The following is a 16,641-nucleotide window of genomic DNA, read 5'->3' on the forward strand; positions in this document are numbered from 1 at the left end:
TGCCACTGTATACACTATGAACGGTCTTGTGTATAGCAGCATGGCTGTTTGACTTTAAACAATCTAATAAACTGAAACATTTCAAAAAAAAAAATTTAAATTACGATTTTATAAAATTTTAATACTTACGGCACTTGCTGATAGCAGAAATGCCTCTTTATCTGGAAGCTACAGAAAAATGAAACAAAGTAAATAAAAAAGCATGAAATAGGTATTGGAATCAATCAAGACAGAAGATTTAAACTGTTTTCGCACGTCATGAGTTAAACAGCAGACCATATACCAGTTGAGTAGGTACACCTACCTAATAACTACTAGGTTTCCCCTATATCATTTAGACCCCATAACAGCCTGGATTCATCATGGGGATGATGGTCCAAATTGGATGGTTTGGGATCTCTACTCCAAAGAGTTGGTTCAACTTCATCCCACAAGGGCTGAATTGGATTGAGTTCTGACGGATGGGGAGACCACCACAATAAGCATAAGCTGAATTCGCTCTCATGTTCCTGGGACTAGTCCTGTACATTTCCGATATCGTGACATGGTGCATTATTGGAAACAGTTTTCAGCTACCAAATGTTGTTTGCTCCACTGAGGGGGCTCAATATCCACTACGAAAACACTCTCCACCATTGTTGAAAACCGGCTGCTGGTGGTGGCGGCAAAAACAGCATTGATCCACAGACACATGTTATTTCGCTGTATTCTGATTTTCCCATCAGCTTGAAGCAGCAGCAAGAATCTCTATTTTTCTCCTTTGAAACTTCCTGAGATTTTTTAAACTTCAATATCTATTTTGCTGTTGACATGCCCATTGAAATAAAAGCACGCTTCGTCCGTAAAAAAAATGTCAATTCTGGCTCAATATCTCTGTCGTGACAATTGAGCAAGAATCGACCGTATACCTTTGCAATTTCTGGCTAAAACACTTCACAGCCATTATTTTGTACTACTGCATTTTCAATTTTTGTATTCTTTGACACTTCCATTTGTTGTAAGTCCTAAGAGACTTCGAGGTGAAAGTTTCAGACAAATTAACCTCAGGGGCTTACATCTGGTGAGTTATGGGCTTGGCGCACCCAGGGTCCTGAGCTGGATATCATCACTCTTCTCTTTCTTAGTGATTCCTTTCTACTTTCCTTTCTACTCACTCACTCACTCTCTCTCTCTCTCTCTCTCTCTCTTTTCAGGGTAACTCGGGAATTTTTGTTTTGGCTGGTGCAGCATAAGCCTCAGGCTTCCTTGCATTATGTAGCTAATAATAATGTGCTAAGCACCCAACCATATACATGCCTGACATAGTGGATGAAGCTGAACATTATCAGGGAGTCCAAAGATGTTTACCATGTCTCTCACAAAACTCAAACACGAATACAACCTATAGCACAGGGAGAAAACTTTACCATTTTGACTTATTGGTGTATCCTTTCAAGGTACAGTTAGTTCAACTTTGAACTGAAATTATGAAACAGATGTTTATTATTTTGCAATTACATTTCCAAAATTGTTGAGAATGAGTGACACATTTTAAACAAAGTGTGGTTTTCTGGTGGTAATTTTGCCAGTTATATGAATAAACAAGTTGCTTGTGCATTGGGCTTTAGAAACTCATTCTCAGTGAAGTGTAGGGCAGTGTGCTCTGTCCAGTATTGGCATCTTTGAACCTCTGTTCGCTTCACTTGGAAGTTAGTCACTTGTGAAGTTTGGTCTCAAAGCTAAGCTTTCAAGTAATGAAGTAATTCCTCTGTTATAAATAGTGCCTCTTGTTATGCGAAGAATCCCATTATTCAGAGTTTTTCAATAATGTTAGTGGAGTCCCTCATGGTTCAGCTGGGCCTCTCTTAGTGTTTTCAATATTCCATAATGGTATTGATGAAAATATATCAAGTTTTATGATGATGAAAAGGTTGACAGGGTGGTTAATGACAGGAATCAAGGTATGCTACTGCATAGGACCTATAGAAATTGGCTAAATGAGCCGAGAATTGGCAATGAAGGTTTAACATTGATAAATCCAATGTGCTTGGGTATTAAAATTCTCAGAATAACATAGCATAGAGAACATTTTATGTTCTCTACTCAAGGTGGTAGAGAACAGAGAGCTAGAGGGGAGTCGCCGGGAGGAGGAGGAGGAGTGGTGGTGTACAAGCCCATACTCAGGACCCTGAGTATGGGCTTGGCACACCCAGGGTCCTGAGCTGGATGTCGTCGTTCTTCTCTTTCTTGGTGATTCCCTTCTAGTTCTCTCTCTCTCTCTCTCTCTCTCTCTCTCTCTCTCTCTCTCTCTCTCTCTCTCTCTCTCTCTCTCTCTCTCTCTCTCAGGGTAACTCGGGGAATTTTTTTTTTTTGGCTGGTGCAGCATAAGCCTCAGGCTTCCTTGCTCCATATAGCTAATAATAATAATAATAAGGGAATGCCAGAGGTGTATTCAACTCTGGCTGTAAGCTAGATAATCTTGTAATAACCGAGAGTAAAGTGGAGGAGAAATTGTGGATGGAATCTATCCAGTTATATTAAAGGAGGTGGCAAAGGAAATAAGCAACCCCTTAGCCATAATTATTAGAGCTTCCCAGGACTCAGGGGAGGTACCTATGGACTGGAGATGTGCAAATGTGACTCCAATCCACAAAGGAGGACAAAGGGAGATACAGGTAATTACAGACCTGTTAGTTAACTTCTGTTCCAGAGAAATTAATGGAGGCACTGGTTAAAGAATCATTGCAGGATCATCTAGACAAGACTTCAGTTATAGCTTTGACACAGCATGGGTTTCTTAAGTGGAAGTCTTATCTGACAAATTTGATTGGATACTATGATGTAGTCACAAAGGAACTGGATGCAAAGAATATCTTTTATATCATATATTTGGATCTTAGAAAGGCCTTTGATACTGTTGCACATGGAAGACTGCTGCACAAATTGGAGCAGTGTGGCATTGGAGGCAAATTGCTGCTGGGGATAAAGGGATGATTGAGTTGGAGAAGACAGAATGGTAATCAATGGACACTGCTCTTCGTGGACTAATATTATTAGTGGAGTCCCTCAGGGTTCAGTGTTGGGTCCATTGTTGTTTTCTGTATTTATAAATGATATTGATGATGGTATATCAGGCTTAATGTCCAAGTTTGCAGACGATACAAAGGTTGGCATGGTTGTTAATGACACTAATGACAGTACACTGCTGCAACAGGATCTAAAAAAAGTTGAGCAGATGGGTGGAGAGGTGGCAAATGAAGTTTAACATTGACAAATGTAAAGCACTACTTATGGGAAGCAGTAATCCCAGAGTAACGTACCAATTCTATGGTACCACGCTGACAGTGGTTGAGAATGAAAAGGATCAGGGGGGTAATTGTGCAGGCAGATAGGAATTTTTCTAGCATGGGTAAGGAGGTGATTATCCCCTTGTATAAGGCAATGGTCAGGCCACACCTTGAGTACTGTATACAGGTCTGGAGGCCTCATTTTAAGAAGTATGTAGAGCTGTTGGAATGAGTACAGAGAAGAGCAACAAGAATAGTTAATGGAACAAAGGATTGCTCTTACGAAGACAGGCTTAAGTTTTGCAAATTACAGTGTCTGGAGACTAGGCACCTGCGAGGTGATCTGATTGAGGTGTGTAAAACTCAGAATGGTTTGAGCATGCTCAATGCAGATGGGATTCTTCCTCTTGCTCAGAGTAATCGCCTGAGAGAGCATAAATTCAAATTGAAGAAAGGCGGTTGTAGAATAGATGTGCGGAAGTTTGCCTTTAGCCAGCGGGTGGTTGATTGCTGGAACAAACTTACATCTGTTGTACAATTTGATAGCTTAAATTGATTCAAGGCAGAACTTGACGAACATTTGGACCGAGTGGATGGGTGAAATAAGGGTTTTTTTTTTTTTTTTGGTTGATGCTATATAAGCTTCCTTTCTTGCATGATGTGCCTTTGCTAATGCTAACTGTCTTTCCTCAATTTGAACTTATACCCTCTCAGGCAATTATTCTGAGCAAGAGGAAGAATCCCATCTGCATTGAGCATGCTCAAACTATTCAAGGCTTTATACACCTCAATCAGATCACTTTGCAGGTGCCTAGTCTCCATACACTGTAATTTGCAAAACTTAAGTCTTTTTTCGTAAGAGCAACCCTTTGTTCCATTCAATAATCTTGTTGCTCTTCTCTGTACTCGTTCCAACAGCTCTACATCCGTCTTAAAATGAGGCCTCCAGGACTGTATACAGTAATCAACGTGTGGTCTGACCATTGCATTATACTAGGGGATAATCACCTCCTTATTGCTGCTAGAAAAATTCCTGTATATCATTGACAAGACACCATGAGCTACTCTTGCAGACTGTCTGCTCCGCTCACAAAACTTCATATCTGCCTGCACAATTACCCCCAGGTCCTTTTCATTTTCTTCCACTGTCAGTGTGGTGCCATACAGTTGATACGTTACTCTGGGGTTACTGCTTCCCATATGTAGTACTTTGCATTTGTCAATGTTAAACTTCATTTACCACCTCTCAGCCCATCTGTTCAACTTTTCTAGATCCTGTTGCAGCAGTTTACTGTCATTAGTTTTGTTATCAACCCTGCCAACCTTCGCATCGTCTGCATACTTGGATATTAAGCGTGATATACCATTATCAATATCATTTATAAATACAGAAAACAACAATGGACCCAACACTGAACCCTGAGGGACTCCACTAATAACATTAGTCCACGAAGAGCAGTGTCCATTTATTACCACTCTCTGCTGTCTCTCACTCAACCATTCCCTTAATGTTATACCTCTCCAATTTGTACAGCAGTCTTCCATGTGCAACAGTATGAAAGGCTTTTCTAAGATCCAAATATAAGATATCAGAGTTATTCTTTGCCTCCAGTTCTTTTGTGACTACATCATAGTATCCAATCAAATTAGTCAGACAAGACTTCCGCTTAACAAATCCATGCTGTGTCCGAGCTATAACTGAAGTCTTGTCTAGATGATCCCACTATGCTTCTTTAGCCAGTGCCTTCATTAATTTCCATGGAACAGAAGTTAAACTAACAGGTCTGTAATTACCTGTCTCCCTTTGATCCTCCTTTGTGGATTGCGGTCACATTTGCATATATAATAACATTAGTCCATGAAGGGCAGTGTCCATTGATTAAGAAATAGCATACATACTACCATATGTATGGTGCACTACGGCTATAGATGCCAATGCGCCTAAAAATTCCCAAACAAACTTGCTGGCTAAAAGAAAACTTCCTGCAATCTAATCTAAACCTCAAACCCTGTAATTTGAATTTATGACCCCCAGTTCTGGAATTCTTTAGAACATAGTGTATAGTATTAATTGTAATGTGGCTCCAGGGGTTTTCCTCCAACTCTGCATCAAGAAATGTAATGAATACAAAACTTGTAAAGGCTAGAATTATGTAGGTTACTGAAAGTTTGTGTAATGTTAGTGTGATGTTGTGTTGTTCATCTAGCCTCTTAGCCTAAAAGTCTGTTTTTGCACAAAAACCTTTAGTTTAATATCCATGCCATGAGGAGACAGGCCGGGCGGTAGGGTATATAAAGTATTTGCAGGGCAAACCCTGTGGCAGCCAGGGTTGCACCCAGTTTAAAAAAAAAAAAAGTGAAAGTGAGATTGGTAGTTGGGATAAAGCAGTGGAAGGATAGCGGGAGTAGTAGTGAAGGCATCTGAGTCAAGGGGGGGGGGGACAGAAGGGAACCCCCAAGTCAGGATGCTAATTCCGCTCTGTGATGGGATATGATAATTGGCAGTGGGAAAATCCACCAGCTGAAGGAGGGTGAGGTTGCCATCCAGGTTGTGGGAGTGAGAGATCAACCAACCCATGTGGTAGGAATGATAGAGCATAGGGAAAGGATCCTTATGTAGGAACGCCTGCATTGGTGCTCTATTCCACACTGCCCAGTGTCAGTATCACACACTACGCTGGCTATGTAGCCATGGCATGGTGTCTGCTTGAATGAGTAGAGGGTCTAGGCCCTCCGCCCCTCATCCGATCCAGAGGGGGGAGAGACAGGATGATGGGCGGAGGGCCTAAGCCCCCTACACCCATCCAAGCCGACAACCATGCCAGGGCTACTTATCCAGCGTAATTCTTTAGAACAGTGAGAATTCCATCTTCATTCATTCTACTAATCCCTGGTTGCCAAGCTCTGTAGCCCAAATAATTGGAGTGTTTCCTCATATGGTTGTCCTTCTGCTGACCTCACCATTTGCCTGTCTTAGGACCCTTTCAAGAAGCTCGCTGTCTTTTTTCAGATAAGGTCTTCCTACTTGAACATGGTAATATAAATGTGGTCTTACAATTATCTTATTCAATGGGATTATGTCCTCCCTATCTCTACAGGATAGCATTCAATAAATCACCGATAGCACACCATGGGCTTTCCTGGCTGCCTGTTTACACAGTTCAGAAGACTTCATATCTGCCCATATTGTAACTGTTTATTGGCATTGTTTGTTGTAAAACTTTTAATCTTCCTCTGACACTGCACATTGTTCAGAATTATGTTTCCTGATAGCAAAATAGAATAGAAAACAATACCATTGTGGGAGAACAAAAACAAGTGTTGTTAGTGATGACTGAAAAATGAGCCACTTTCAGTTACTGCCATAATCAAAGTGACTCCAAACTGTATCCCATTGTGTTGATCTTTTGTGATAAAAAAGGGGGGGGGGGGAAGTTTTCTGAACTTGATTGGGCATCCAGCTCCTCTTCACTGTAAGACGTACCGATCAGCAGAAGGTGCAGAGAGGCTAATCACATGATATATCACTAGAAGTGTCTTCATTGCCACAGGCTGATGTTTACCTGGCTGTCACATGGATATGTTGTCTGTACTTGGCTGGAGGATTGAAGAATCTCCTGAGGGCTATAGCTTTCCTGTGTGTTGTTGCATTGCCTTTTGTTTAGTTCGACTGTTGTTGGTTCTTACTTGCTCTCCGTTAAAAGTTATCTAGGATAAGAAGGATAATTTTTTTTTTTTTGGTAGTCTTTCTGTATATGGAAGGCTTCCAGGAATTCCCTCCTCTTTTTGTGGTAAGCAATAAGGAATAGTAGTGTTCAGAAATGTATGGGTATTGTAGTGTATAATCAAAATTAATTAAAATATTTAAAGATCAGTAATTCAATCTAATACGTTTATACCATGTAGGAAATTTAGAGACAAACTGTAACAGGATAATGCTGGTGAGGGGCATTTAATTTTTTCAGATCACAAACTGTTACTGCTTTGCACGTTAGTATTTTGACAATACTCCTTTTTAATATTCATTAGTGGTTCAAATTAAATTAATGTAACGTTCAGAGTCCACTTTTTTCTTGTACACCTGAGTAATGCAATTTTGTTCACTCTCTACCAAGACGTCCAGAAACTGCAGTTTTCCTACTTCTGCTACTTCTAGTTACATTTTAACTAGAACCTGAAAGCACAGATCTTCACAGAGAAACACATCCCATTATTACTTTATGGAATGGTGTATATCTTGTTTCTGGGATTTGCTTAACTTGTGGGTATTTGCTTTGCATTTTTACTCTAACAATGATTTAAACTTACAATAAGGAAATAAAATTTATTTAAATTTAATAACTTTAATAATAATATGCTAAAAACCAAAGTAATAATTCTAAGCAAAAGTTGGTTAATGAAAATAAAATACTGACCAAACCATGAAGTTTTAGGAAAAACAATTTATTTCTGTTATAATACCTTTCAGGAAATTTAAACACTCGCCTGTTTTATCAAACTTCTGCTTCTCATTTCTTATTTGATCATGTTTTGTCTAGACAAATCTAGTCAATTCAAATGCCTTCAACTGATTTGCAGAGAAGAAATTACCCAAAAAAAACTTCTCTTCCTTGACTATGTGAAACCTTAATTTTAACATTTGACACAATTTCCTTTTTTTTGTCAGCCTAACTTCAACAAGATAAGATTCTGATTGGATGAACTTTTGTGCACATTTTGTTCTGTGCCAGCAAACTTGCCAAGAACAATAGCTATCTCTTAATGGAAATAACCAGTAAAAGAAACAACTCTTTTAAAGATGCAATGAAGGTTCTAGATCAAAAAATTCCAGAGAATTTCTGCCTTTTAAGTGCAAATCAGAAAACAATTTTAAAAACTGTTTTCATGGGGTCACCTATTATAAATTGTGTCCAGAATTACTTAGAAATAGCCTTGCTTCATTTGCCATTACTACTGATACTACTATAAATGTATATATTGTTTGAAAATACCCCTCAGGGCCACACAAAATTTTTGTGTGTATGTATGTATATATTCTAGAAGAGGTTGTGCAGAACTGCAAAATATCTTAATGAAAATGGTGCCTATTTAACATAAAATGTACACCAATTGCACTATTCATATTAATATTACTAGCAATTAATAAATAACCAAAATTAAATTGTTAATCATTCTAAATCTCCCTAAAAATATATTGGTGCCTATTTAACTTAGAATGTGCACCAATTAAATTAACCATATTATTGGAAATTAATAAATAACCAACTTTGATTAGTTTTTAATTCTAACTCTTTCACTAAAAATATATTGGTGCCTGTTTAACTTAAAACGTACAACAATTAAATTAACCATATTATGCATATTATTATGTATATTATTGGCATGATAAATACCAACTTTGATAAATTGGTAATCATTCTAACTATTTTATTAAAATATGTCCAGTATTCATTCTTAATATCATGTACACTTTAGCAAGTGAAGATATTTTTACCTATTTAAAACTGATTTGTCATTAAATTTCATTTCCAGGTGAAGTGTGGCTGCTACTACGTTGTTTGTACTGGTTCTCGCCAACATCCCAAACAGTATTTATGGCTGTCTAGTAGTGATGGTGTAAATAGTCACCTTGTTGTAATGGCAGTTCATTTTACTCATCTTCGACAAGTGGCAGCATATCATTTAAATGAAACACGTATTCTTGCCATGGAAGCTGTACCTTCCATGCAAACTACAACTAGGTGCAGTAGTGTCGATGATGTACCAGATGTATCTTCTTCACCGACTTCACCTTATACCACAGAAACTGTCTGGCTTGGAACTGATAGCAGAAAGTAAGTTTTCTGTTATTTGTTTAGTGTTAAATTGTTGGCAGAGGAGCAAGTAGATAGGTAAGTAATTTCCCATCTGCCATGCCCTTTTGATTATAAATAAAACAGCAAAGTTAGAAAGAAAGAGAAAGTTTGTTTTTGAGTGGTACAAAGGTAGAATGCTTTCAGTTAGTACAGTAAACCCCCGCTATTCGCGGTGCCTCCGTAGCCAGGTGGGAAGGAGCAGCAGTGCATAGCACACACTTCTTGATTAGACCGGGGTTCGAGCCCGTCACCACCAAATATGGAGGATGCGGAAAGGTCAGGGAATGACCACCACATATCCCGGAGCAATATGGCCTTAGTTGCTAATGCTCCTAAAAGCAAACAACAACAACAACCCGCTATTCGCGGTATCTGTATTCAAGGTTTCATGTATTTGCAGTCGCTGATTTAATATAAAATGAAACCTAAAAAAATGTGAATTTTAAAGCACCGTGAACATTTTCCGCCATAAAAAACATGGGCGTGGCTAAAATTATCTTTCCCGGTCAAAACAGTGCTCAGTGGGTGGGGGGAGAGGGGTGACAAAATCGCGAGTGTGGATGTTTCTCGCTAATCCTTGTTCAGTATGTTTTATGCACTTGTCATGGAAGGTTTTGTCATTTGCTTTTTAATTTATATGCTTACAAATTTATCAATTTATAAATTTGATATGCTTACAAAAGTGATAAATCTACCGCTTTGCAGTGTAAAACAGGCTTTTTCTAGTATGTTAATGGAAGAAAGTGACTTTATTGTGGATAAGTTCTTTCTAACCCGTACAAAAATATGGATACGAATAACAAGGGAAATGTGAAAAGATCAAAGAAGGTGATGACATTAGCGAATAAAATTGAGTTATTAGATAAAATTTCTAATGGGGAAAGTGTCTCCTCAGTGGCAAAGGATAAAATCAATGAGTCAACTGGTACGGAATGAATCAAGTGAATCAAATGAGTCAATGAATCAAGAAATCGGAAGAAAAAATCCGCTCGCTATAGTGTCCGTGAAAACATGCTAATTGCTTCAAAAATTTTCTATGTAACTCGTGATGTTAAATTAGAAAAAAATGGAAAGGGCTTTAAATCTGTGGATAGAAGACTGAACTCAAAATAAAATTCCGTTAAGTTCACTCATCATTCGTGAAAAGGCAAAACTCTTTTATCAACACTTTAGCGAAACTGCTGATAGTACTGGCGGGATAAGTTTTTTAGCTAGCAAAGGCGCTGGTTTGAAAGATTTGTTTGAAATTTCTAATAAATATTACATTTAATATTAAATTGTTTCTTATTTTCATTTTGATGCCATATGCTTGCATTTTACTATGTACTGTCTATGTACATAGTCATATTATGAAGGTACATATAATACATACATAGACAAAATTTTAGACTAGTTTTTCTTATATATTTCATACTTTGGAACTGAACCCCTTTATTACTATGGGAGCCATAACTCAGTATTCGCATTTTCGGTATTCGCGGCGGTTTACTGTATATTCATTAGTCAGTAGTGCACCCTGAACATAATTGGAAGTTACTTCTGACACCCTGCAACCCAATCTTAGTGAGAGAAAATATAACATGCAAAAAAATCTGGATTCGTGAACTCCCAGAAGTTTATCTATTTCAATACGTGAACAATTAAAAATCAGACATGTTCAGTTAGATTATCATCTGGTGATTATTGAGGCCATAAGAAGGTCTTTGGCCAATGTAGTATGCACTCTAAATTATCCTTTCACATGCAATCACTTCTGACCATCAAAGATGGGCTTAACTGTAATCTGATGTTTTGATTCAGTGCTCTAATGCTGAAAAATTGCTCCTAACCCAATCACTAATCTGTTATATTCCAGAGTGGCAGAAGCATTGAACATTTCCATATTGTGAGTTGCATGACAACATATAAATAGGGAAATGTTGAATGCAACTCTCAGGTAACTTAATATTTTAATGAACTTCTAAGAGTTACATACAGAAGATGTCTTTTTGCTGTATAATATCTACACCATTTGTTTCTCATTTTTGAAGGTCTGGGTTCTCATGTTGAACAGAGTAACATTCTATGTAATATCTTTACTCCGGGCTAAGTTAGCCAGTTCCATGTGAGGTATAGCTGCGTGCTCCCATTTTCTGATTTAATCCCCCCCCCTTTTTTTTTTAATTCCATAGACTATCTTAAACAAATGGGGCATACAGGCATATGCACAGTCCTTTTCTCTGTGATAGTATAGCGAGTCTACTGTTTTTCGCTTGTTCAGAACAGTCTGGGTTTATTACATAAGAGACAAAGGAAATTCTTAAAAGTCTCTTTAGTCAAGGCCGTAATTACTAGGAGGCTGTGGTTTGTTTTTCAGCCCACAAACACAAAATCAGCCAGTGAACACACTCATATGAAGTCATAACATATGAGGTGTGGCAATAAAATTTTTGGACTGTTGCCCTTGCATTCATGTTTGATGAGTTTGAAAGTAAATGGAGGGTATGTTGTTTAAACTTTCTCCAATTGATGTTGTTACAGAGGTTTTCCAGTAGGATAATAGGTTGACACTACTAAACAACCAGTTTAGTAGTGTTAATGTTCCATAAGGGGCTTAGAGGGGAACAGGTATCCTGTGTGTTAGCATTAGCATTAGTAGAGGCATTTGATGCAAGAAAGCAAGCTTATGCAGGATCAGCCAAAAAAAAAAAAAAAAAACCAATTCCACTTCACCCCTCTGTTTGTTCAAAATACCTGTTCAGCTGAGCCTTAAACTTATTTAGGCTATCAACCTCCACTACAAGGGATGGAAGTCCGTTCCACCAACCAACCACCCGCTGGCTAAAGGCAAATTTCCGCACGTCTATCCTACATCTGTCTTTCCTCAATTTGAATTTATGCCCTCTCAGGTGATTATTCTGAGCTACAGGAAGAATCCCATCAGCATTGAGCATGCTCAAACCATTCAAGGCTTTATACACCTCTATCAGATCACCTAGCTGGTGCCTAGTCTCCAGACACTGTAATTTGCAAAACTTAAGCCTTTCTTCGTAAGAGCACCCCTTTGTTCCATTCACTAATCTTGTTGCCCTCCTCTGTACTCGTTCCAACAGCTCTACATCCCTCTTGAAATGAGGCCTCCATACCTGTATACAGTACTCTAGGTGTGGCCTGACCATTGCCTTATACAAGGGAATAATCACCTCCTTATCCCTGCTAGAAAAATTCCTGTATATCATTGACAATACTCCGTGAGCTACTCTTGCAGCCCGTCTGCACTGCTCAGGGAACTTCATATCTGCCTGCACAACCATCCCCAAGTCCCTTTCATTCTCTACCACTGTCAGTGTAGTACCACAGAGTTGATACATTGCTCTGGGGTTGCTGTTTCCCATGTGTAGTACATTTGTCAATGTTAAACTTCATTTGCCACCTCTCAGCCCATCTGCTCGACCTTTCCAGATCCTGTTGCAGCAGCATAGTGTCAGTAGTGTCCTTGACAACCCTGCCAACCTTTGTATTGTCTGCAAACTTGGACATTAAGCTTGATATACCATCATCAATATCATTTATAAACACAGAAAACAATAATGGACCCAATACTGAGCCCTGAAGGACTCCACTAATAACATTAGTCCACGATGAGCAGTGTCCATTGATTACCACTCTCTGTCTTCTCCCCATCAACCACCCCTTTATCCATAGCAGCAATTTGCCTCCAATGTCACACTGCTCCAATTTGTGTAGCAGTCTTCCATGTGCAACAGTATCAAAAGCCTTTCTAAGATCCAAGTATATAATATCAAAGCTATTCCCTGCATCCAATTCTTTTGTGACTGCATCATAGTATCCAATCAAATTGGTCAGGGAAGACTTCCCCTTAACAAAACCATGCTGTGTCCGAGCTATAACTGAAGTCTTGTCTAAATGATCCTGCAATGCTTCTTTAACCAGTGCCTCCATTAATTTTCCTGGAACAGAAGTTAAGCTCACAGGTCTATAATTACTTGTGTCAGCCTTTGATCCTCCTTTGTGAATTGGGGTCACATTTGCACATTTCCAGTCTATGGGTACCTCCCCTGAGTCCAAGGAAGCTCTCATAATTATGGCTAAGGGTTTGCTTACTTCCTTTGCTGCCTCCTTTAATATAACTGGATAGATCCCATCCACCCCGGGTGCCTTTCTTGTGTTTATCTTCAACAGTTTCTCCTCCACTTTACGCCCTGTTATTTCAAGATTCTGTAGCTTACTGCTAGAGTTGAATACACCTCTGGCATTTCCCTCGCTGAATAACTCCTCATGTGTGAATGTTGATGCAAAATATTCATTTAGTTTGTTAGCTACCTGAGCAGGATCATCAACAGTTGACCCATCAATATCAAGTGGACCAATCTGATTCATCCCCTTCCTTCTAGAGTTTACATAAGTAAAGAACCCTTTGTTGTTTTTCTTTGCATCCCTTTCAAAGGATTTCTCGTAATCTGCCTTCGCCTGCCTAACCTCCTTTGTAACTTGGTTGCATATCAACTTCTATCTATCATATGCTTCTCTGTCATGTGCTAATTTGTAAGTATCCCATGCATTTTTCTTCTCTGCCATATGCCTCATTAGTTCATCTGACATCCATTTTGGCCTAAACCTTGAACACTATTTCTTAGTTGGTATGTAAAGCCTAGTAGCTTCCAAGATAAGTTCTTTGAATGCTTCCCATTTTGAATTTGCTGTTGGTAACATCATCAGTTGGTCCCACTGTATAGAATTTAAATACTGTCTCAGTCCATCGTAGTCGTCTTTACGGAAGCAATAACCCTTCCATTTACCCCTAATGGTAGTTACCTCTTTGAGTAAATCCCACTTCAACACACTGTGATCACTGCCACCTAGTGGTTCATTTATCTGCAGATTCTTAATGCATGAAGAATCACTTCTGATAATCAAATCAAGAGTATTACTCCCTCTAGTTGCCTCCCGAACATGCTGATGTAGAAAACAATCATCCAATAAATCCACAAAAGCCCTGCTAGTGTGTGAGTGACCAGCCCCCAAATTCCAGTCAATATCTGGGAAATTAAAATCTCCCATTATAAGACTCTCTGATTTACTGGCCCACTCTATTTCCCTGTACAGTTTCTTATTATACTCATCAGAGTCATTAGGCCTATAGCACACTCCTACTCTCAATTTTGATCTCCCAATGCTTATGTCACACCAAACTGACTCAACACTGCACTGTCCAGCGATGTCGACTGGCTTCACTTCCTTGGTTTTTATGTGTTTCTTAACTAATAGCATAACCCCCCCCCCCTTCCTAACCTGTCTATCCTTTCTGTAGACATTGTACTCCCCAAATTCCAGTTCTGCATCCCTTATATCTGTGTGACACCACGTCTCTGATATCCCAACAATATCTGCCTTTGATGTTTTGAGCAATACCTCAAATTCATCAAATTTATTTACTAAACTCCTAGCATTGGTGTACACGCAAGTATACCTGCACTTGTTTCTATTCTTAGCTACCCTAACACAACCCATGTGTTTCCTTGTACCGCAATGGCTCCCAGCAGTCTCTGAAATATCATGCATCTTGATTTTCAGGCTTCTGCTCATTCTAATTGAAGCAGTGCAAGAATCTCTTTCACCTCTGCCAGTGGCTACTGTCAATCTATTGGTCTTTGTCTTCCCCCAAGCTAGCAGTTTTCCGACCCACCTAACACTGCCTCGATAGCATCAGCAAATATTCTTGCACCCTTTCTATTTAAGTGTATCCCATCCCTATAGAAGAAATCTCTCCTGTTAACAAGTACAGTCCAGGCTGAAAAAAATTCTACCCCTTGAGCCTTGCACAATCTTTCCAGGGCCGAATTGATCGACAAGGCTCTCATCATAATCTCCCTCCTATCGTGTCTGGGCAGAATTGCAGACACTTTCAAATTCAACCCTAATTCTCGGCTTTTGTTCAACAGTGACCTGTACTTGTTAAGTAATTCTGCCGGTCTCCTACACTTAATATCATTAGTGCCAACGTGTACAACTATATCACCTTTTGTGCCCTTAAAAGATGATATTCGCTCTACAACGTCATTAACCTTTGCCCCTGGCAGACATACCCTGGTCCTGGTCCACCTATCCTTTTTACAAAGCATGTTCCCCGTTTCCCTGACAATAGAGTCACCAACAACTACTAGTTCCTACGGGACCAGCGCATTCTGCATTGGGGGTTGCCTCTGTGTCACGTGATGCCCAAGTGCAAGCTCTGAAGTTGATGTGGGCAGCTGAGAGCTTGATGGGCCCCTCAATTTAGTTTCTTCGAGGGCATCCACCCTGTCCTTCAAGCTCTCATATAGGCCCACAAGAACGCTGAGTTGTTGCCTGATATCGATACACTCCTTGCATCGCGCACACACAAAGACATACCCCGTGGCAGTAGCATGTCCCGTACCCGATTGCTGTGCAAACATCAAGCAAACAGTGCATTTTATAAGGCTGTGAGTCAGAGGACAACTGCCCCCCTCAGTTCTGCTCTGAGCCACAGCACTTCCATTAGCTTGAGCCTTTTGCTTTGCTGCTCTGGTCTGAGTCATGATTCTATTAATTTATTAATTAATTATAATTAATTATGTTATGTTATTAATTATGTTAAATATAATTAATTATATTACGTTTGTAATCTAAGTCGTTATATGTATTTATTTAAAAGTACAATTTATCTGCTAACGAAGTTCAACTAACGCTATCTCTAGTACAGTATATAACTATCGTATCATAAAGGCGGGAAAGTTACGAACGGTGAACTACGGACACTTAAGTATTAATTAACTTTCAAATCTCCCTGCCTCAATTCAGAATAAACTAACGATCCTTACTAGGTCTATAAGCTGCTTACAGAAATAATTCGATGTAAAAAATATTCAATCAAGCGGCTAAATATGGCTAAAGAACTCGTTCAGCAGAGTTACAAACACGTGGATACCCTTACCGATACTTTTATGCAATTACAAGGCCGAGTAAAGAATAAATACACCAAATTAATCAGAAAATCACAAAATAATGTTATACTACTAAATTTAAATCAAAAGTTTTAGAAAAACAATTTCAAATCAATAAATAAGAAAAATCCACTTAGCGGCTTTGAACACAACCATCTCCTAGCAGCCTCGTCAGCAGACTGCTCCAAAACACTCAGCCTAAAACACTGATGGATCCAATATATTACATCCTATTACAGAAGATTTAGGAGAAGTCCGGTTGGCCTGCCTCCCTAAAATCCACTCATGCACACCTTCTTGATGGTAATCCCTGTTACGTCTCTTCAAGACGCCTGGTCAGCGTGAAGAGGAAAAGACCAAACCTTCCAGCATATGACAGCACAACAAAACAAATGGCCCTCAGTCCCCAGCAGCTTTCACTCCCCCTCTTACGGCAGCGAGAGGATCAGAGTGGAAGCAGAGGGTGCTAAGAATCTCTGGGTATGACCAGGCTGCCATGCACAGAAACTGAACTTGGCCTGTTATAACGTAAGATCGGTGAAGACAGGATATTAG

The 16,641-nt window shown here is 39.2% G+C and overlaps 1 protein-coding gene across 6 annotated transcripts in view; it reads left to right on the top strand.

Moving 5' to 3' along the window:
* Window positions 1–16,641, top strand: part of LOC150088181 (rho guanine nucleotide exchange factor 10-like protein) — a 465,691-nt gene that overhangs the window by 336,330 nt on the left and 112,720 nt on the right. For all 6 annotated transcript variants that reach the window (XM_090369366.1, XM_090369362.1, XM_090369365.1 and 3 more), the window contains one exon: window positions 8,799–9,100. In XM_090369366.1, coding sequence (XP_090225492.1) covers window positions 8,799–9,100 — 302 coding nt within the window. The remainder of the gene's footprint in view (window positions 1–8,798; window positions 9,101–16,641) is intronic.

The sequence above is a fragment of the Mastigoproctus giganteus genome, chromosome 3 (assembly GCF_048544385.1).
Source record: "Mastigoproctus giganteus isolate SK-2022 chromosome 3, ASM4854438v1, whole genome shotgun sequence".
Lineage (NCBI taxonomy): Eukaryota > Metazoa > Arthropoda > Arachnida > Uropygi > Thelyphonidae > Mastigoproctus > Mastigoproctus giganteus.